The 21867-nt window shown below is 39.2% G+C and overlaps 1 protein-coding gene across 1 annotated transcript in view; it reads left to right on the top strand.

The window, feature by feature from the left end:
- LY75 (lymphocyte antigen 75) overlaps positions 1-19281 on the top strand; it is a 93213-nt gene extending 73932 nt beyond the window's left edge. The window contains exons 27-35 of the mRNA XM_081936061.1: positions 1931-2092; positions 3603-3725; positions 5020-5238; positions 5336-5556; positions 7571-7745; positions 9926-10090; positions 10230-10346; positions 13956-14123; positions 15214-19281. Of these exons, the coding sequence (XP_081792187.1) occupies positions 1931-2092; positions 3603-3725; positions 5020-5238; positions 5336-5556; positions 7571-7745; positions 9926-10090; positions 10230-10346; positions 13956-14123; positions 15214-15398 (1535 nt within the window). The 3' untranslated portion in view covers positions 15399-19281. The remainder of the gene's footprint in view (positions 1-1930; positions 2093-3602; positions 3726-5019; positions 5239-5335; positions 5557-7570; positions 7746-9925; positions 10091-10229; positions 10347-13955; positions 14124-15213) is intronic.
- Positions 19282-21867: the final 2586 nt, after the last annotated feature.

Raw genomic sequence — 21867 nt, 5'->3', positions numbered from 1 at the left:
ACTCCTGTGAAGGAGGAAACCGAGATGGTGGTGGATGGGAAAGGCAGCTGTTCCAGGGAAAATAATTCTTATCTCCCACACAACTCCAAAGCAAAGGCTCCAGAGATAATAAATTGATCTTATTGGTGACCTTGGTCACACACATTTGTGAGCCAGGTCATATAATGACCAATGAATCAGACCTAAGCTTAGGACTTCTGGTGCTGTCTGTCTATCTATTATCTATCTATCTATCTATCTATCTATCTATCTATCTATCTATCTATCTATCATCTATCCTCTGGCCTCAATTGTGATGTACTTAAACTCATCGCCTACCTGAGAAATAGCAAAATGCCAGGGTTGGGGATGGGGATTTGATTTCTTTAAAAGCTCCTAAAACTAAATCCTGAGTAGGGGGGCACCCTTGTCCACTCACATCAATTAACTCTTTATAGATGCCTAAAAAGAACAGAACTCATCCTCCAATATATACAAAAAGTCCAACCTGGCCAACTGTTAGATTCCAGTACATTTACATCAAAACACTAACCTTTCCCCTTATTAGCAGATGTTTGGGCTTAAATGCTTTTTATAAAGGAGATCAGTCTAGCAAAATCTGGCAAAGTTGTAACATTTTACACCCTTGTCCTTGCTATTAGAAAGTGTTTGCTGCATTTATGCTTAGAAAAATTTAAATGTTGACAGATATGCTGGTTTATGAAGGCAGGTTGTTTCTTTAAATTCCTGCCTTTGTTAAATTGCTTGCTTTGCTTTCTGGGTTAACTTTTGGTCTGTGAGCATACAGCAGAAAACAAATAACAAATCTAGCTAGCTAGCCTGAGAAATACTAAAACAGTGGCTTTTGGTGGGTTGGGCATGTGTCATAAAAGTTAAGATGGCACTTAAGGCAGCCCAATCAAAACTCACCCTTTTATACATGCACATACAAAGGAGCTGGCTTTTATCACAATAGTGTCACCACCACATGTGGTATTCAGCAGGTTCTGATCAGTTCTGGAGAACCGGTAGCGGAAATTTTGAATAGTTTGGAGAACCGGTAAATACTACCTCTGACTGGCCCCACCCCCATGTATTCTCTGCCTCCCGAGTCCCAGCTGATTGGGAGGGAATGGGGATTTTGCAGTAACCTTCCCCTGTAGTGGGAGGGAATAGAGTTTTTATAGTATCCATCTCCTGGAGTAAGATGGGAATGGAAATTTTAAGTATCCTTCCCCTGCCACGCCCACCAAGCCACACCCACAGAACCGGTAGTAAAAAAATTTGAATCCCACCAATGGTCGCCACCCTCTTGATTGTGGACTTCCTTTTGACCAGAGGTCCAGGCATGAGGAATGCAAAGCCATAGATACATATAGAAAAGAATGAGAATACATTTAGTAAAGATGATTTATTTTATCAGATTAGCTTTTTAAATCCCACCCTTATTACTTTATAAGTAACTCAGAGTGACAAATATACATAACATTTCCTTCCTTCTATTTTCCCCACAACAACAATCTTGTGAGGTGGGTTGGCCTGAGATTACATAGAGTTTGTGTGTGTGTGAGGGAGGGAGGGGGGGAGAGAGAGAAAATGTGTGTGTATCTCTCATCCCTTTCAAACCATCATATTTAGTAATTCTGTGAGTCTCAGTTGGGTTTTTTATATCATTGCCCAAATGCCATTCCATCTTTTGGAGAAGGGTAAATAATACTGATTACGGTACCTTTATTTTTTTATAAGATGAATTTTAACATTCTGATTCTTGTATTTCTCATTCTCATTTCTTGTAGCCAAGTTTATTGGGAGTTTTTTCCATGACTACAAAATGATATCATTAGTGACCAGCATCCAGTAATTCTCAGCTGATGAAAGTTGTATTGTAGTATTAAACACTGAATGTATTTTAGATATGAAGTACTGCCTTTAAAAAGAGTTTATTTTTCAGATGATACTGAAATCCAAGATCATAAATCAATTAAATGTCCACACAAGGTTAAGAATACACCATGGATAGCATATCGAAACAGTTGTTACACATTTGCAATACCAGAAAATAGATGGGCAGGATTGAACATAGATGAAGCTAATAGTTTCTGCAGGAAAATGAGTAAGCTGTTCCTCTTTAAAGTTCTGATTTTTTTGTATTCAAAGACTTTTATGAAGAACATTTTTGGACTTGAGGCACCTTAATTTTACTGTATTTGTAACTTGCTGCATGCGAAACTGTCCAATTTCAACTGGGCAATACATACATATTATTTTTTTAATGTAACTGTTTACAGAACATACATTTGTATGATAATAGAATACCCTGTGACCAATTGGATCATCCTTTGACATAATAAAAGTAATTGTTGATCAGCTTATACATTTTGTTAACATTAACCCCAATCAAGACCTTTTCTTGCTGGTTATGATTAAAAGAAATGACCTCTTAAACACCCATTTTTCCTCTCACTAACGAAAGAAGCTTCTTAAAAAAAAGTTTCCAAGTTGCAATATTTAATAAAATGTAATATTTGTAATATTAAATGTAATATTTGCAGGGGATACGGTGGCTTAGTGGCTAAGACGCTGAGCTTGTCGATCAGAAAGGTCAGCAGTTTGGCGGTTCAAATTCCTAGTGCCACGTAACGGAGTGAGCTCCCATTACTTGTCCCAGCTTCTGCCAACCTAGCAGTTCAAAAGCATGTAAAAATGCAAGTAGAAAAAATAGGAATCACCCTTGGTGGGAAGGTAACAGCATTCCGTGTGCTGTCAGCATTTAGTCATGCTGGTCACGTGACCACGGAGACATCTTCGGACAGCAAAGATGTCTCCATGGCTCTTTGGCTTTGAAACGGAGAGGAGCACCGTTCCCTAGAGTCGGGAATGACTAGCACACATATGCAAGGGGACCCTTTCTCTTTAACTTTACCTTAATATTTGTATAATAAAAATGAAGTCAAAACTGCTGAACTGTAAGAATAATAATTTAACTCAACATACTGTTTACAAGACTGGCAGGACAATTCCTGCAGCCAAATTATGCACAGTTCAACAACACCTCTGCTGTGGATTCACTTCTTTCACCTGGAGGCAATATCTACCTGTAATGAATAAAGTTGACAGCTTTTTTCTGTGAATTTCCCCTTAATGGCCTTTTAAAAGTCTGTGAGCTATTGCTCCACCTTCTGGCATGGAATTCCACATATTAATTACTTACAGAGTTTGCTCCCATTCTTTGCCTACTGAATTTTATTAAATTGTGGAGGTTGGGAACAGAACACATTCCTTCTCCTGTTTTGGAAATATAATCCTCTTTAATCATTGCTTGAAGCTTTATTATTTTTCTTAGGAAAGTTCTTAGTTAAATGTTCCTTGTAAAACACTTCAGGTATCTCCATCTTTTCCATCTGTACATATCTATGTTACACATATTGACGGTCCTGGTTATTGTTTCTTAACTTGGTCTAACATGGAATTTGCTATTCCCATCATACAATAAAGTGACTTTAAGAACTCTTTCATGGACAGTGCTGCTCAGGATCTGATCCTTTGCTTAAATCTCCAAAAAGATATTGTTATAAAGCTCTCCAAATTCATCCCATGATTTATTTTTTTAATTGTTTCAACAGATTCAAATGCATCTCTTTTGAGTATCAAGGATGAAGAGGAAAATGATTTTATTCTTGAACAGTTTGAGTCTTTCAATGGTCTCGTTCAATGGATGTGGTTGGGTTTGGTTAACGACACCGACGGTATGTTGGAAGTTGTTTATTGACTCTTTGCTTTCTAAATTTACAGAGAGACTACAATCATTTTAAATTATTTGCCGAACATTGAGGTGTAAAAAGATTTTTCGGTGTTTCTTTTATTATATTGTAATCAGAAAACGTTAATTTCATTTTAGTTAAAATTGTCAACTGGGAATGAATGGAACAATTCTCCAAAATCAACTTATTTTAAAATGTTTTACCCTTATTTAAGACTATTTTATTGATTGCATGCTATAATAGTGGCCTAAAAGGGGGATAGATGGATAAATAGTAATTAAGTTGCATTTCTAAAAATAATTAACATTCCTATGAGTATTAGAAGTGCAATTTAAAAATGTAATAGTACTCTATTTCCAAATCCTTTAGCAAGTACTTAATATGAGTAGTCCTCAACGTACCACAATTTATTAGTGACGGTTCAGTTACAACAGCAGTGACTTATGACTATTTTTCACACTTATGACTATTGTAGCATCCCCTTGGTCACATGATCAAAATTTAGATGCTCGGTAACTGATTCATATCTATGACAGTTGCAGTGCCCTGGGGTCATGTGACTGGGTTTTGTGACCTTCTGACAGGAAAAGTCAATGGGGAAGCCAGATTCCCTTAACAACAGTGTTACTAACTTAACCACCATAATGATTCACTTAACAACTGTGGCAAAAAAGGTCATAAAATGGAGCAAAACAAATGTTTCACCTAGTCACATAAATTTTTGGCTCAATTGTGATCATAAGTTGAGGATTCCCTGTAAATAAGAGAATGTCCTTCATTCACACTAAGCCAGTGGTTAACTAGGAGATACAGGTTCTAGTGTGGTGATGGCGAACTTTTTCGGCACCGAGTGCCCAAACTGGAACGCCCGTGTGCACCGAAAACCCAAAGACTAAGTGGCTGGAACGCGCATGCGCACTGACCAGCTGGTCTTTGGGTTTCTGGCGCAACAGCGCATGCGAAGAGAGGGCTCTGCATGCCATAGGCTCGCCATCATGGTTCTAGTGTCACATTAGTCAGAGGGGGCTGACTTTGAGCTAGTACACTCTCTCAGCCCAATCTATTTGACAGATGGTTATTATGGATGGCAAAATAGGTCTTGCACTGCAAATGATTTAAATATGAGGACTAGCGGTAAATGATTAGGCTCCTGGTTTTTATTGCCCTTTGCCCTTTCAAGTTGTATTAATGATGCTAAGGGTTTTTTTGGGGGAGGGATTTCAGCCCTTTCAAATTTTCAAATGCAGTTGATGTCCCTTATTGCTTATTTCTCCCCCAGAACTTATATTTTCCACTGCAGGTAACCACCTGAAGTGGTGTGATGGCACATACGTGTCATATAACAACTGGAGAAATGGACGGCCTATCATCAAGAGTAAATTCTTTCTTGCTGGTGTTAACCAGGATGGCTTCTGGGACATTTTCGATCATTCGCATAATAACTGGTTATATTGGCAGTTTGGTTTTCATAGCATCCTGGTCTGCAAGCTAGACCTGGGTAAGAAACCTCTCTTGGAGTGAATTTCAGATTCCACTGAGTCTTCTTTAAGTAGCAGGTGCAGCAAAGCAACACGTAATTTATTCCTTGTCTTTAGAGACCAAAATCAGCCAACCTCCGCTTCCTAAAAAGATGCCCTACAAAAATAACGATTACTGGATTCTTCAGCAACAGCTCAATTGGTATGATGCATGGAAAGAATGCAAACAGAAAGGAAGCGACTTAGCCAGCATTCACAGTATTTCCGACCAAGTCTTTCTGGAAAATATTGCAAAGCGTGATGGATTTCCATTGTGGATTGGCTTATCTAATCATAATGTAAGTTGAATCAGATTTCTAGTTTATTTTTCACATATGGCAGAGTCTTAGATCTGTTTACCATATATGCATAAGTATAGTATTCTTTTTCTCACAACTAGTGTTCTATGCTCATGCAGCTTGAGTTTCAGTCTGTGTTCCAGAGCCTAGAGCTGTGATGAAGAACCTATGGCACGCTTGCCACAGGTGGCATGCGGAGCCTTTTCTGTGGGCACGCGAGCTCGCCTGAGTCCCACCGCAGATACGCGCATGCCTTCCGCCAGCCAGTTGATTTTCAGGTCTCGGCTGTGCAGAGATGCGCATGCATGTGCAGGGGTGGGGGGGAGCACAAAGCGGGTGGTGCCCCCCGCGCCCCATTTTTGGTTTTAGGAGGCTTCAGGGAGGCCTGCTAGGCCCAACACAGGGTGATGGGTGTCGTGCGTAGGGGGGCAGGGCACATTGCATTATGGGTGTGAGCACGCATGCACTGTCGTGTGCGTGAGTACAATTTCGGCACGCATGGAGAAAAAGGTTAGCCATCAGTGACCTAGAGTATTTTTCCATATGCTAATTAAAGTTACTAAACCTGCCCCTTTCCATTGAGATCAATGGGGAGCTTTCCAAAATTTGCCACACTCTATGGTGAACCGTATCTGATGGGGGGGGGGGCAATCATATCTGGGAAAGGATGAGTTAACTTTGCCAACACGAGTCTTGACAATACACGTATACAAACATCTAAACCCACAGATACACACCCATGTGAGAGGGAGTGCTTTACTCCGGAGGACAGAAATGAGCAGAAGACAACTCATTGCTGCTTTCAAAAAATGAAAAATCATGGCATGGGCTTTGTATAAAAATCATGGCATGGTCAGAATAGAATAATATATACCTGCTTAGTTCTGTATATGAAGTATCAATCTGACTGACAGATGGAGACTCTGCTGAGAAACTCTTCCATACAGGGTTGCCTAGTTAGTAAGTTCTCCAGAGGAGGCCTTACTCACTGATCCACATTTGGAAAGGAGTATATTCACTATGGCTTGCAATAGTTGAAAATATTTTTTTCTTAATTATTTTACAATATTTGTATGCTCCGCACTTCACAGGCCCCTTGACAAGTCATAGTAGCAATCCATCCTAAAAGGACTTCATAGCGTTAAAATCATTTAAAGTGTCATTAAACTTAAAATCTCAAAACCAGAATAATCAGCAATTTATATTATTAGAAAATAGGGAATAGCAATACTTGGACTTATATACCGCTTCACAGGCCTCTCTAAGCGGTTTACAGAGTCAGCATTTTGCTCCCAACAATCTGGGGTCTCATTTTACAGACTTAGGAAGGATGGAAGGCTGAGTCAACCTGGAGCTGGTAAAGATAGATACCTACCTTCCATTAACATTACATGGGCTCATTATGAACTTTTTCTGCCCATAAAAACATGGCATTCTGCTTGAGCACTCTTAGAATTTATAGAAAGTGATTGTAATCTTTTATGATTAAAATGAATACATCTTGCTACTGCGCGTGTGTGTTTAGGACCACAGTACCTCTGCTAGAGAAGCTAAGGTTTGTTAACGCTCAAGCTATTATGCCATTTTGCAGAGATTAAAAAATTGGAGGAAAAAAACATTTTCTGACCCAGGACTTAAATTGGTAAGATAAGGAAATGTTAATTCTTTGCCCTACTCCATAAGACATAGCTCAGCTAAGCATCTCCTATTTGCTGTCTGCCTTGGAAGGAGAGCAATGAGTTGGCTTTTCAGCCCATATAGGTCGGTTGGGACCTTGAATCTCCATGCTACTCATTAACATAATTGCTAATTGCACTAGTATTGCCAAGTAAACTAAGCCCCTGAGGTCTTAGTTCTCAGAATACAGCCAAGAACAATTGAGTTCATGTGTTACGGTGTGTACTAGAAAAGAATGTTAAAAAAGAGTCTGAATTTGTCAACTCATAACCATTTTCTCTAGCGTTTGCTAAAAGCGTACTATCAGTATTGATCAACAAAGTTGCACCTTCCCTAGGGAAATGATTCTGATTTTGGGTGGTCTGATGGAAGCCGGTTTGACTACCACCCATGGGAACATCAGCATTCTCATTCTTTTGGAAATTGTTTTTCTATCGACACTAAAGGAATTTGGAATCGCAGGAAATGCACCTCTCGAGGCGATGGTGCTATCTGCTACTCTTCTTCAAACAGTAAGCATATATTCCTATACCATTTGATTCTTTTTCATCTAAGAAACTATAAAACAAAAGCATGGGCATCTTTTCCTATCCCATGCTGAATATGATTCCTTAGCGGCAAGCAGATCTTAACCAGATAACATGACATGGCAATAGTATTCAGCATAAATGGCCTAAAGCATAATAAAAATAAGCTGGTTCTTGTTTTCAGGCTGCCTAAAAAGAACATGGCACAGAATTTTTAAAAAGGGGGAAAAAAACAAAAAAAAAGTTGGCTTTAATACTTAGTTTTTATTGAGATTTGCCAATGGTGGTGGATTGTTCAAGTGGACAATTGCTTCCTTTTGCTCCTCCTTAATAGTGGTGCTCCTGCTTCTCTTCCTCAGAGAAGGTCTTGCAGTGCCCTGTGCGGAGTTGGGGTTCCAAAGTCACCTCTGAGGCTTTCACGTAACACTTTTTTCATGGTGTTATGGTTCATTGCAGTCAGCCAGATGTTCAGACTGGATTTGGAATTTTTATCCAACGATCGACTCTTTCCCAAGGACATCAGATTGGCAGATGTTGTTGTTTGATGGTGTTAGAGCACGGGTGTCAAACCCGTGGCATCATGTTGTCGTGACATAACATTTCACGACGTTTTTTCCCTTTGTGGAACTGGGGCAGGGGTGGGTTCCTGCCAGTTCTAACCTCTTCTATAGAAGAGGTTCCACAAATATACAGTGCCGTTTAGAACCGGTTCCAGCTCCCTCCCCCCGCCCATCTGCGCATCATCAAGATGAAGAGCGAGAGGAGGGATTCTGGGAGTTGAAGTCCACAAGTCTTAAAGCTGTCAAGTTTGAACACCCCTGGGGTTTTTTTCCTAAAGGGTTAGGGGTGCAAGGGTCTTGTAACTTGACAGCTTTAAGACTTGCGTGCTTCAAGTTTCTGAGGCAACATTTTGGTTGCTAAGCAGGAGCATTGTTAAGTGAGTTTCACCACATTTTACAAGTTGGCCACGCTTACCCAGTCACATGGCTGGCAAACCACTCCCACCCAGTCACATGGCTGGCAAGCCACTCCCACAAAGCAGGCCACACCTACAGAAGAGATTCTAAAAAATGTTGAAACCCACCACTGAACTGGGGTAGGTGTGCCCTGCATGTGACGCATCCAGCCCATGGGCCGCCAGTTTGACACCCCCGTGTTAGCGGGATGGTCACAGAATACAAGCTGGCCTGAGTAAAACTGCCTTTTTCAATTGGCTGGTGGTGAATTTGTCAGTGATAATGGTGTTAAAGTAGCATTCCTGTTGTTTTTGGGATTGCACCCAAGGTGCCTATTGGTACTATTAAATTTGTTTGCAGTATTACTTGCTAATGGAATGGACCACTCTAGCCCTTTTTGGCAAGTAGGCCACCACCATAACCAGTACCCAGTTTTACCTGATAGCAATTCGATATTAGCTATGTTTGCTTAACCTAGAGTCAGTTTACTAACCAACATATTCTTCCTAAGAATGAAGTATATGACAGTTTATTTAATTTCATGGAAATGTTTGTAGTGCTGTTGCTAAAATGCTTACCATTTCAAATCTTCCCATGATTTTCACAGGTTGGCCTTTTGTAGCCGTGCAAAAGATTCAGGCTAGATTTAGTTGTAATCTCCATTCCCTTTTTGTGCAGAGATTTTCGGGTAAATCCACTTCATGGATTCAGGAGAGGCATTTATTAAGTCAAAATGGTTGCACAGCCTTAACTGCCAGTTAGATTGTTCCCTAAATTGCTGTTTTTAAGTCACTTAGGAAAAAAATACTCTTATGTTACTTAAGAAAAGATTTTCTGGGTTATTGGTATGACCTCCCCGCCCCCACCCCCCTTGGGAGTGTAGATATAACATATGCATTTGGGTGAAAGCCCAAAGAGTTAAGAAACAATTCTGGGCGGTACCATCTGCCTTGTAAAAAGGGGGAGGAAAGTCAGGAGTGATGCAGGCATTTCATTCCCTGCTATAACTACTGTTTCCTAAGAATTAAAACACTTTTTCTATGATAGGTGGAAAAGCTCCAAGATGTGCTATGACTTGTTAGCAAACATATTTAGAACCTTGCTTTATTTATATTTTGAATAGTTACAACAACACTTAAACCGTCAATTGACTGAGCAGAAAATGTTCATATTTGAATAAAGTTGATTATGCTATTTGTGTTCTTACAGAAGTACAATTAAAGCAAACCGAAACATCATCAAAGTGTCCAGACTCTCCTAATGGAGCATCACAATGGCTCTACTACAAAGATTATTGCTACGCATTTGATATGGCATTTTATAATTATTCCACATATACTGCAGACAAAGCTAGGACGGTTTGCAAGAAACTTGGTATGCCCAAATTATACGTTTCTTTTATTGGTTAAAGAGCTATTTTTCAGTATTATTTTAGACAATGTCTTAAATAATTTCTTTTGGACATTTAAATAAATTAGGTTTTTTTCATTTAAGATAAACTTTTTCTCATTAGATCCTTCTGCAGAACTTCTGATTATCAAGGATGAAGAGGAAAATAAGTTTGTGAGCACACACTTGAAAGATTATTATTTTATTACTGGAAAAGTATGGCTTGGAATGAAATTTAACGGTAAGGAAAAGCTGGATGTCATATTAAATAACATTTGGAAATGACAAAAAGTATACAGTATGTGAACAAGTTTTAGGTAAAAATGTCTAATATTTGTGTTCATGGAAAGCAAGGGCTTACAATAAAACAGATTTTTTTCTCAGTGTGTTCATGGAATGGACAACTGCATAGCAAATTTAAAAAAGTGAATAGACTTTAGAGCAGTAATACTTTATAAACTTCCTATCATTTAAATTTAAGCACACATAGTAAGAGCTGCAGTTAAAAGAAATGAAAGGCCAAAATATTTGGCCAGTTAGTTCAGTATTTTAATTTTAACCTTTTCACATCCTGAACATCTTTGTCTCACCCCCCCCCCTCCATTGTCCTCTTCCCTACCTTCCATAGTTTCAAATTCAGTTCTCCCTTCTGGTGCCTTCCTGCTCTCCTGCTTAGGCCTGTCTGCCTCAGGGTACCTTTTCTGCCCACTACTGCTGGCTGCCAGGCAACAAGGTAGCAAGCTGGATGCCTGCCCCAGTCCAATGATGTAGAAATAACTTTTATGAAGCAAAGAATTCTTTTTACCTGTATCTAAAGGTAGCGTAGTGTCGTGATAGCTCAGTATGGGTTGAGATATCAGGTGTCTGATAAACAAACAACATATCCAGGGGAAAAGGCGCAAGACAGGATGGAGTGGAATTCAGGGGAACTTGGAATTCAGAATTCAAGGCATGCCCCAATAAGATAAACATGGCAGAGCTGAGGCTTGAAAAGTTGTCCTCAGCTTTTGTCTTAGGGAGGGAAGCCAGTGAAGAAGCCAGGCAAGCCACTACCCAGATGCCCACCTGAGGCACTACCCTTATTAGAGTCTGCTCTCCTTATGGCCTGCTTTTTTAGCCAGACTTTTTGACCTGTGGAGCTCAATCCAGGGAATCTTAGGAATTTGCTAGATAAAGTTCAGCTGGCATGGATTCATAGTAGGATGGGCAATATGGGGTCGCTCCATGAATTCCAACTCGTGCTCACCACAACCCACATGGGCAGTGGTGAGGGGGGTGAGGAGAATTGCAGTTCCAAAAGGATTTGGAGGATCAGACATCACACACCTGTTGTACATGATAAAACCAGCTCAGCCAATGACTCCCCAAAGATCATCTTGCCTTCCTGCCTCTCTGCTAACGAGGACAGTTGTGGTTTCAGCGCTGCCTGGAAGTTTTCTATCCTCTGACGGTGTTTGCTGAAGAAGGACAGCAAAAGTTTCTTCCAGCTTGCCGTGGAAAATGAATGAAACCTGTAATTAAGTCTTAAAATAAGGAAGTGATTGGTTTTTTTAAAAAAATAAATAAAGAGGAAATATCTCATAAACATTCAGCTCTATCCATTGGAGCATTCAGTCCCTACCAGAGAGAGGTTCTGGAACAATGATGACAAACCTTTTGGGATCAACATGGCAAAAATTTGAAAATTTGACTCTTCTGAGGTGTCACACCCCCCAAACAATTCTCCACACACCCCCTTCCCATTAGGCCACTCTGAACAGCAGCATGACCTGAAGTAGAGGTCCTCAAGACACAATTGATCCCACGGCCCAATTCTTCCTAGGATCTGCCACATTCCATTTTCAGTCGGTGTTCTCTTTCTGTCCCTGTGGCCTTCCTGGGATTGGCTTCCAGGTCACACAAAGCCTTCAAAGTGACTTTGAAAAACGTTCTTCCGTGGCAAAACTGTTAAGTCCTCGAGGCTACGACGCCATTGACTATCATTGCCGGCCCCTGATTGGTTGAGATGTGAGCAGCCAGCTGGTGGGAGAATGCAGCCATTCTATTGGTTCAGCGTCTGACAGCTCTAGTATAAAAAGGGCTGTCAGCTGTCAAATGTTGCTGTTTGCTGGATCAAGGTTCACCTTACATTTTGCCGTGTTAAACTGTTAATAAAGGTTGTGTTAGCTTCAACCTGCCTTGCCTCCGTTCCTGCATGCCTCGTTCTCCCTACAGAACAAAAACAGCACAAAAGTGTGTCCTGTTCTTGTGTAGCTTCTGGGGGGCATAGTCCATTCTCACATGGCCTCCAAAAATTGTGTGAGGACAGGCCTTGCTTTCAAGAATGGCTGTTGTTGGATATTGGGGAATGCTGGCGTGCCATCCCAAACATCATAGCATGTTACCTTTGACTCTCATTTCATAGGTTCGCCATCACTGCTCTAGAGATATGAAGACAATCAGTATGGGTACAATATGAATGATGAAGAATAGGTTTCTGTCAGCCCTCTAGAGTAGGCCAAGGTCAGGGAGCAGACCCCATAAGTAAGCCTGGTACTCTATTGATTTAGGCTAGAGTAGCAAAAGCCTGACAGCATTTTCTTGAAAGATGGAGGTAGTTTGAGGTTTTTTCCTAATGTTTTTTTCCTCTTTTGGACTTAAGTAATGCTCTGTTGTGCTTGCATAGTTTTTCTAAGGTAATATCTTTAGTTCCTTTTTGTTTCATAATAGCCCTATGAAATCTTGTGAAGGACAATTTGCAAATGAACTACTAGAGTAGTTATGCTCAAGCAGGCAGACTAATGTTAAGTAACTACACAATAGAGTTGAGCACACTTGAAATATTTTTTGAAAGAAATGCGTTGGGCCTTATGTAAGAATAAGCATAGCATCTCCCTGCAGTTCATTAAAATACACCCTCCCCCATACACACACACATTTACAAACAAGTGTGAAAAAAGAACCCTGTTAAATAATAATTCAATCTAATTATTGCAATTAAATAAGGCAATAATTAAAGACATGCTGCTTTAATTATTCAGCTCATTAAAGCAGTTGTATCTAGTTTCAGACTTGTGGGAAAGCCTGAAAAAAATAGACACACTTTAACAAATGGCAAAGAAGCACTTTTACATGCATGAGGTCTAAAACTTTGAAACGTTTTAAGAGCATACACCACTTTAATAGATAAAGACAATCTTACATCTACTGGGAAGTGATAACCTCCTTTATTCTGGGGCAGTGCACCCTAAAAATTGTTCGGGGCCTGGGGTAATGACTACCAGTGGCAAGCCTGCTTTACCATAATGGTAATGTGGGCTTTCCTCAGTCCTTGCATTGCAGCCACGTCAGAAGTTGCAGAAAGAGGTCTCTTAAGGCATGTTTTGTTGTGTCTGTTGTTTGGCCTCAGCTGCTAATCAGAAAATCTTCCCCTAAGATTTCCTATCACCAACCACACAAGCAACTCAGGGAATATGCACTTAGCTCTATGCAGGCTGATATGTTGATGTTTCTTGGAATAAACAAAGTGTGTTTTTACAAGGTTGGTATGATTATTTCCTCCTTGCCTGACCTAGTTTTTAATTTAATAAAGGCATTATTAATAAAGGCCTGTAACTTAGGGGAATGATTTGACACTACTTTGGATTGTGAACATGGCAAATTGCTAATCGATAAAGTATTAAGACAGCTTTTAGAACCAGAGTAGAGTTCTGACTATTTAGTACACATCAAACTCTTCATAGCCAAATGTAGAGAGAGAGAGAGAGAGAGAGAGAGAGAGAGTGTGTGTGTGTGTGTGTGTGTGTGTGTGTGTGAATAAGTGAAAAACATTTTTGTTCATAAATTAAAGAAGAAATGCTTTTATTTACAGCTAAGTCCTTGAATTGGCTTGATGGCTCTGAGGTTAAATATACAAATTGGGCCAATGAAACTGGAAAGGCTAATGGTCAGTGCAGTGTTATCTTTTCAACCAATGGGACATGGTCCAAAACAGGCTGCAACGATGAACCAAGCAGAGTTGTTTGCAAAACTCCTGAAGGTATGTAAATGATGATTTAGTATAGTCAGATGAAGATAAGCTATCTGGTCCTTTTCAAATATTTTAGACTATGTCTTGAAGATAAGGTGGAATAAAAATCTAATCATCATCATAATCTTTTACTGTGACCAAGGATAATGGGAATTGCTTATTCCACAATAGAGTAGCCTTTTTATAGTACAGTATAACGGGGGTACCTGGCACCCAAAAGATTGGGGACCACTGCAGTATAATACAGTAGAAGCGTTGCTTGTTTCTCTTGACAGTAGAAGTAGACAGTAGAAAGGTTTCTCTTCTCTTCTCTATGATTGAGACGGAGCCCTAGAGAGAAACAAAAATCTTCATGTCTAGCCTCCGTATGTTAGTGGCTAAGAAAGCAGCCAGCTGCTGCGAGGAAGTCATGCATTTAAATGACAGGATAATCTTCATAGTATTCAGTTGGATTTAAAAGGGTAGGTAAATATTTTAATACTTACTTACTTTGTTCATTCAATACTTTTATGTTGTGATTGACTTTGATCACCCTCTGGATAAAAGATAGGATATGAAAACAACAACAATAATGATAATAATACAGTGATACCCATTGTCATCGGGGCACTTGGTACCATGTCCAATAATTTTATAAAACACATCAAGAAATTGTAGCTTCCTGCAATAACACCAGTGGAAATGCAAAAAACTGCGCTACTCAGAACATTGCACATCTTAAGAAGGTACTTGGTTGATGCGTAGGACGCTGGCAGCAATCCGTATCAACCATTCACACCAGTCAATAGTATTTGTGACGCGTTTTTTTAATGTTCAGTTGACTGAGTTTCATGTTTAATGAATAAAAGAGATGATGATGATGACGATAATAATACCTAGGATGCTGGCAGCAACCCGTATCAACCATTAGCACCAATCAATGGTATTTGTGACACATTTTTAAATGTTCAGTTGACTGAGTTTCATGTTTAATTAATAAAGATGATGATGATGATGATGATGATGATGATGATGATGACCACCACCACCATACCATAACCACATGTGGCTTGTATTTCAAGTATTCTAGTTCAATAACTTTTTCTTCTTTTTCCTACAGTCTCTCATCATTCAGGAGGAGCGATAGCAGTTTGTGTTATAATGGTTATAGCCCTCCTTGTTGGATTGGCATACTTCCTGTATAGACGGATGCGACTACACTCATCTGGATTGACCTCTGTTCGCTATGAGAGGGGAATGCATGACGATGAAACTGACACCATGTTTAATAGGAATGATGACTGATAATTTTCTGCTTGGTGTACTGAAACCAATTTTCAAATCAGCGCCTGAAGCATCTTCCAAAGATGCTATTGACTTCCATTCTTGGGGTTTATTGACACCTTTCCTTTTTTTCAGGTTTAGGAGGGGAGGGAAAAGGATCTTTAACAACAATCAAACTTTGCACTTTTTGTGACCGGAGATTTGCACGTGGCTTGAAGTATGGTGCACGGAACGATTCTGACATTAGGATATCCTGTACCATTTACCCAAATGAAGTTAAGATAGCAGAGGGCCAGAGAATTACTTGAAATATAACTTATTGAAAATGAAGTATGTGATAGCTCATGGTGTTAAGAACATCATATTTTCAAAGTTAAAGATTACTTTGAGTCAAGCTCAGCTTTTGATTGCTATGTGTATGATTTACTTGGCAACAGAATGAGGAAACCTGGGATTTCTCATCCAAGCATAAGCAGGTCCAAACTTGCTTACCATTTCTGAGGTCAGCCAAGGTCAGTGAGATATTGCCATCTGTTCTGATACTTTTTATTATCCTTCAGATCTTTTAGGGCCATTCTGATTTTCAATAAAAGCTCTCAAAAGATTCCTTCCATCTTTAAAACAAATGTATTAAGAATTACAGTATATTAAATAGATTAAAACACACACATGCGCGTGGGTGTGTGTATATATATATATATATATATAGAGAGAGAGAGAGAGACAGACAGACAGACAGACAGAACACCAAGCAGTGTAGAAAAAACATACTCTTCAAAAAAAGATAGTAAAAAAAACACACTTTTTTTTCATACCCAGTAAGCTTATTCAAATTAACAATTTATGCTGTCTTTTAAATTACAACCAGATACCTCACCCCATTATCTATAAACTCATTTTTACATTTTCAGCTTTCCTTATTAATCAACAAAGGTTCTCTCTCTCTCTCTCTCTCTCTCTCTCTCTCTCTCTCTCTCTCTCTCTCTCTCTTTCACTCACTCACTCACTCTAGTGTGATTAAAAACATGAGATTTGATCAAGCCTTGCGTCCTTAAGGTATTGGCTTGCTTTGCTGCATTGGAAACCCCAGAGTTCTTCATTTTGATCAAAATTACAAATTAGATTTGGATTCATTTACTGTATTAACTTTTAAAGCTTGACTCTTAAATTTCTTGTAGCTACAACAAAAGAATAGCAACAAGTTATTGTCGGATTTTATGTTTCTTAGATTTTTCTCCTGAGTTTGACGTATACACTGGAACAGGTTAACCTCAGTTTAAAGGCTAAATGAAAATTTCAGAACCCTACTGTCCATTCACTATCCCAGATTCACGAATGGAAGCGTGTTGCGTAATGTAAAAGTTTTAACATTGGTGTTTTTTTATTATTTATGCTAAACTTAATATTTTTCAAAAGAGGTACTACTAAGTATTTTCTTTATTTGTATTCAAAATTAATCTAAAGTCTTATTCATGATCAGAATGCTTTACTCATGCTTAAACTGGAGCATCCATAATGTTTTGTTCTTGTCTGATTCCATAGCACTGTATTGGTGATTTCTCCTACCCATTCATGCCATCAACTTCCTCATTCTTTGCTGCGGATGGCTTTTTCTGATGGTACTTGTAACATGGAACAATTCAACACAGAGTAAACACGACATTTTGTCAGACCTTTGTAAACTTTAGAAAAGTTACGTTATGAAAACCTTCTGATTTCAATAGAGTTTCCAAAGAGGTGGTTCAGCTGATTTTAAAGCCAAAGCATTTCGTGGCATTAGAAAGACTAGTAAGATTTGTTAGCCTTTAAGGTTCCAAAAACACATTCAGTTTTATTATTTGATTTGTAGCATTTCTTAGATGTTTCCTTTAATGAAATGCACCAGAGAGAAAATTAACATCCACCTCTGAAAACACAGAGGAATGCCATCAGAGGTTACAGGGAAAAAATATTGGTTTATTGCTAAGTTAGCACTTTTATTGCTAAGTCAGCTCTTTTAAAAGATAGTGAATATACCTCTCTGGAATTAGTGATATATACAGCTCATTTTTTTAAAAAAAAAATCAAGCATGTTTCCTATTTCAAACACAAGAGAAAATGCACTCCATAGCATTTATTAAACAAATGCTACATGTGCCCTTTATGAAAATAAGGATGTTTTGTGTGCCTTGAATGCTATGGTTCCAATGTAATGGATGTACAGTTCTATGCACAAAGGTAGGCCCTTGGGGTAGTTTTTGCCTTGCCTTGTAGCAAAACAAAAACTGAAGCCTACAACTAACTTACTTTCCAATTCTCTTTTTCAAGACATTTTGTGTGGTCTTTATAAACCAGTGCGTTAATACATCCTTTTCTCTAGAGGTGAACATTTGCTTTTAATTTTTTAAATGTTTATAGTTTTAATATGTTTTTTCTGTTATTTTATTATTACTGATACTGTTTTAATTCTTGATGGAGAGCAGCCCAGATTTTGTTGTAAGATGGGTGGTTATATAAATGTTTTAAAATCTGGACAGAAAGCCAACTTTTCTGCAGTTAATTGCACTGTTTTCTATATGTTCATTTTTGCACTTGACTTTTAACAATTGGAGGATATTTTACTATGACCTTTCCAGGGACGTCACCACAATGTGTGTGAGGACCTAATAAAGAAAAGAGGTAGTTTGCACTGAAGAAGTGATGGCTGTTCATTTTTTTTATACCACTTGTAAAGAAATGCCTGAATGATTGTTTAGGCTCTGTGTCAGGAGTCAAAGGGACAAGAACCCTAACCTAAAACTAGATATAGGAGAAGTGCATTAAGGAGAGATAGGCCAGTGAGCCTCCTCTTGTTGCAATGCCTGATAGATAATGCATTATCCTGGTGCAAGGACACTCCAGAAAGCTTTTCTAGTTTCTGCTAGCTGAACTAGGAATGAGTAATCTGCCAAATATTGCACCTTGAGGACATGAGGATTGTTGTAACTTTGCAACAAGAGCCATTTTAAGGAACCACATTGAAGAAAATCCTAACCAAAAGTGCTGAAATGCCTGTGATGTAGTTCTTAAATTAACAGCCTAGTTCAGCCTGGATACAGTCAGAGGGGGGGAGACACCCTTAGGCTGTGTAAGGAAGCCCTGTTCAGAAAACCAAAAATGCCTTTATCAAAGTTTATAGCTGATAATTACTTTTGTATACTGTTTAAACAATTTGCCAAGGAGATAGTTGTTAATCTCATCTCAGTCAGACCACGTCAGCCACTAAATAGCAGGACTAAAAAAAAGTCCCCCTAACACTCCCCTGCAAATCACAGAAAAGCAGGCCATTTAACAGTATGTTAAGGTCATATTTTCACATGGCTTGATTATCATGGTCAAGAGATAAAGAGTACGAGATAAAGAGTTTAAAAGCAAGTTGTATTTTGTGTGTGTATGTGATGTTCTGTTTAGTAAGTTTGTGCAACCCTACTGACACAAGGTTATTTTGCACTCACAGGATATTTTAATGTGAATCTATACATAGAATAGGGCTATTCAATCATTCAGCATAGAAATAAACATGAGCGAAATATTCTTCTGTTTCTATGACGGATTTACAGTCTAAAACTTATTTTGTAAATGGTTCTAATTCTGATTTTGATTTTTTTTTCCATACAAAAATATACTTGGACAAATGGAAAAAAATGTGTGAACAAATACAGATGCCTTAATCTATCTAATTAGCTCTCTTGGCGGGAGTTTGCAATGAAGCTTACCTGTGGTGGTGATAAAAGAAACAGAAGCTTTATAAAAAGCTTCAATAATTGCTAGATTTGGAAGTGTAAGAAAATTACAGTGAGTGAGTTCTTCTCTCCTTATTAAAATACTTTTTATGCTTCATTGTTTTTTTAAAAAAATCGATGTCAATAAAACTGTTTAAAAAGTCCTTATTAATGAGTTTTTTATTTATAGAGGGAAAACATTAAAGCTGGGGCTATCATTTGAACTGCAAAAATCTAAATCCTCCTTAGATGGCAGCAAAGTGTGAGTTTCCCCTTTATGTTGACTGTCATTTAGAGGTGATAACAGATTTGTGCAATCCCAATCTGGTAGTTGTCATTAAACAGATCACAAAGACAAAATTTTTACAATTTTTATTCAGAAGGTAGGAGACTATTTGCCTACACAAATGCTACCTTTCCCCCTAGATATAATATTTATATTTTCAGATCAAAAAATAAAGGATATTTGATGGGCCTAGGTTCCTTTTTCTTCTAATGTTCTAAGGAAAGTCAGCATGAATGATGCTTGGATACCATCAAGAGGAAAACACAAAAGTGACTGATAAGGCAGGCATGGGTGAAATCAAATATAAGGGAGTATCTCATAACGGCAGCAAACATCAATGGTTCTCCCTTATGGTGTTCACTGATAGCTATCCGGAGACCTTATACACTCAAATATTGGGGTCTTGTGAGTATATTCAGGCTCTCTGCAGATAAAGTAACTCAGATCCACTAGCCTTGGACTGCAATTGGCCAGGCGAAGCTAGGGTGAGATACCCAGAGCATGAACTGCTGATGTGATCTGGGCCAGAGGTGGGTTGCTCCCAGTTCGGCCCGGATCAGGTGAACTGGTAGTAGTGGCAGCAGGAAGCTCCGCCCAACTGCCAGGACGCTTCTGCACATGTGCAGAAGTGTCACGTGCCCAAACCGGTAATAAAAAAAATTGGCAACCCACCGCTGATCTGGGCCTCTCCTGGGTCATGAATGCAGTTATAGGGAGATGACCCACAGATGGGCCCATGCTGTAAGATCAGCCTTTTTAGTGAAGTTTTGCCTCCTGCCTTGAAAGAGGTTGTGAGGTGCCCCTTTCTCAAGATCCTGTCCTTGGACCCAACTGTTTGATAACTATTGATAAATCTCCATTTTTACTCTTTCTAGGGAAGGTTGTTAGGAGTCAGCTTGCAGCTGATGAGAACCTTGGAGAAATCTGGATTCATTTCAGTAAGCTTTCAGATTGGGATTTAGTACCGAGGCAACGTTCATGATTGTAAATGATCTGTGATGGAACCAGGATAGTAGCGGTGTGTCTGTTCTGCTGCTTCTTGATCTGTTGATGGTTCTCGATATTGTTGAAAAACATAAGTCTGATCTTTTTCTCCACTGTCCTATTCTAAACTGCAGCCCTCAGTGGATTTGCTGGGGATTCTTCCATTAAGATACGCATGGGCCAGTAAAGCAAATATTCAGCTATTTAAATCCATTCATGAACAGTGTGAGGAAGAAAGTTGGGGGAAAAGGCTTGCTTTTGAACAATATGTAAGTAGCCCCATCAGTTCAGTGAGTATCAGTCCGTTTCAGAAAGCAAATCCATTTAAATTGCATAATTCTGTGCATTAGACAGCTACGAACTAGCTCCTAAACCTAATTCAGTTTGAGCAGATTTTATAATTCTACTTCCCCGAGTTGATAGCATAAGCTGTCTCTTCCAATCCCATTGTACATTCATGCGGTATCCCACTGAAAGCAGCTTGGGAGGAAGTGTGTTGCTTTCAGTCTAAAGCAAAAAGCCCTCCATGAAATGCACATTAAACATTCATGAGCAAGGCATTAGCCACTTCACTAATGGCAGAGCAAAAAGAGAATTCCTAAGGAACGGGGGAACGGGGATGAAGAGAAGTAAGTAATGAGAAGGACTTGGATCCAAGAAGCAAAGACATCTGTACCTATTTCATTATTCTCCCTTCACAAGAACGCTCAGAGTCGATTCGCCCAAGCAGAAGATCTGCAGCTGATCACTGGATGTCCCTAAGCTTGTGTGAGCCTGGCAGTTCGACAAAGCTATACCCACACAGCTTTCTGCATATCACCCTATCCCAGGTTGAGTTAAGGTAGCATGACAACAGACCATCTTCTAGTTATCTCTTGGAAGGAGCCAATATAGTGTGCACTACAGAGCATCAAAGCTCTATTTGAGATTCATATTTAATGCCTTTACACAACAGTTCAGAAACTTGTTAATTCTATCATAAGTAGCATCCATTTAAGTATGACTAGGAGCAGACATGAAACGCAGTATGATGCTACCATAGCTAAGCATTGTACTCTATAACTTCTGTTCCCGTCTATTTACATGTAAATAAAATGTATTCAGTGCCATAATCAGGGGACCACAATATGTGAGAGTGGCAGAATGATGTCTTCATCAAATCCTCTACAATTGTGGAAGAAACTAGTGATTTCAAACATGAGGGGAAAAATGGGCATATTTTTTTCTGACAAATGAAGGCAAATTATATATATATATATTGGATCAGTGGTGGGTTCCTACTGGTTTGGACCGATTCGGCCGAACCGGTAATGGTTTGGCAGCCTGAGTCACTGGAATCGGCAGCGACCCAAGCCTGCCAAGCCCCTGAACCGGTTCTCCAGGCATCGCCATAGAGGCCACCATCTTGTTTTTTGCTTTACATATGCGCAGAACAATTTTTATTGCACCATGCATGCGCGCATCAAGCACGCAGCACGCC

The sequence above is a fragment of the Natrix helvetica genome (assembly GCF_964273705.1).
Source record: "Natrix helvetica genome assembly, chromosome: 1".
Classification (NCBI taxonomy): domain Eukaryota; kingdom Metazoa; phylum Chordata; class Lepidosauria; order Squamata; family Natricidae; genus Natrix; species Natrix helvetica.
The sequence above is the reverse complement of the archived record's forward strand: the minus strand, read 5'-3'. Positions and strand labels throughout refer to the sequence as shown.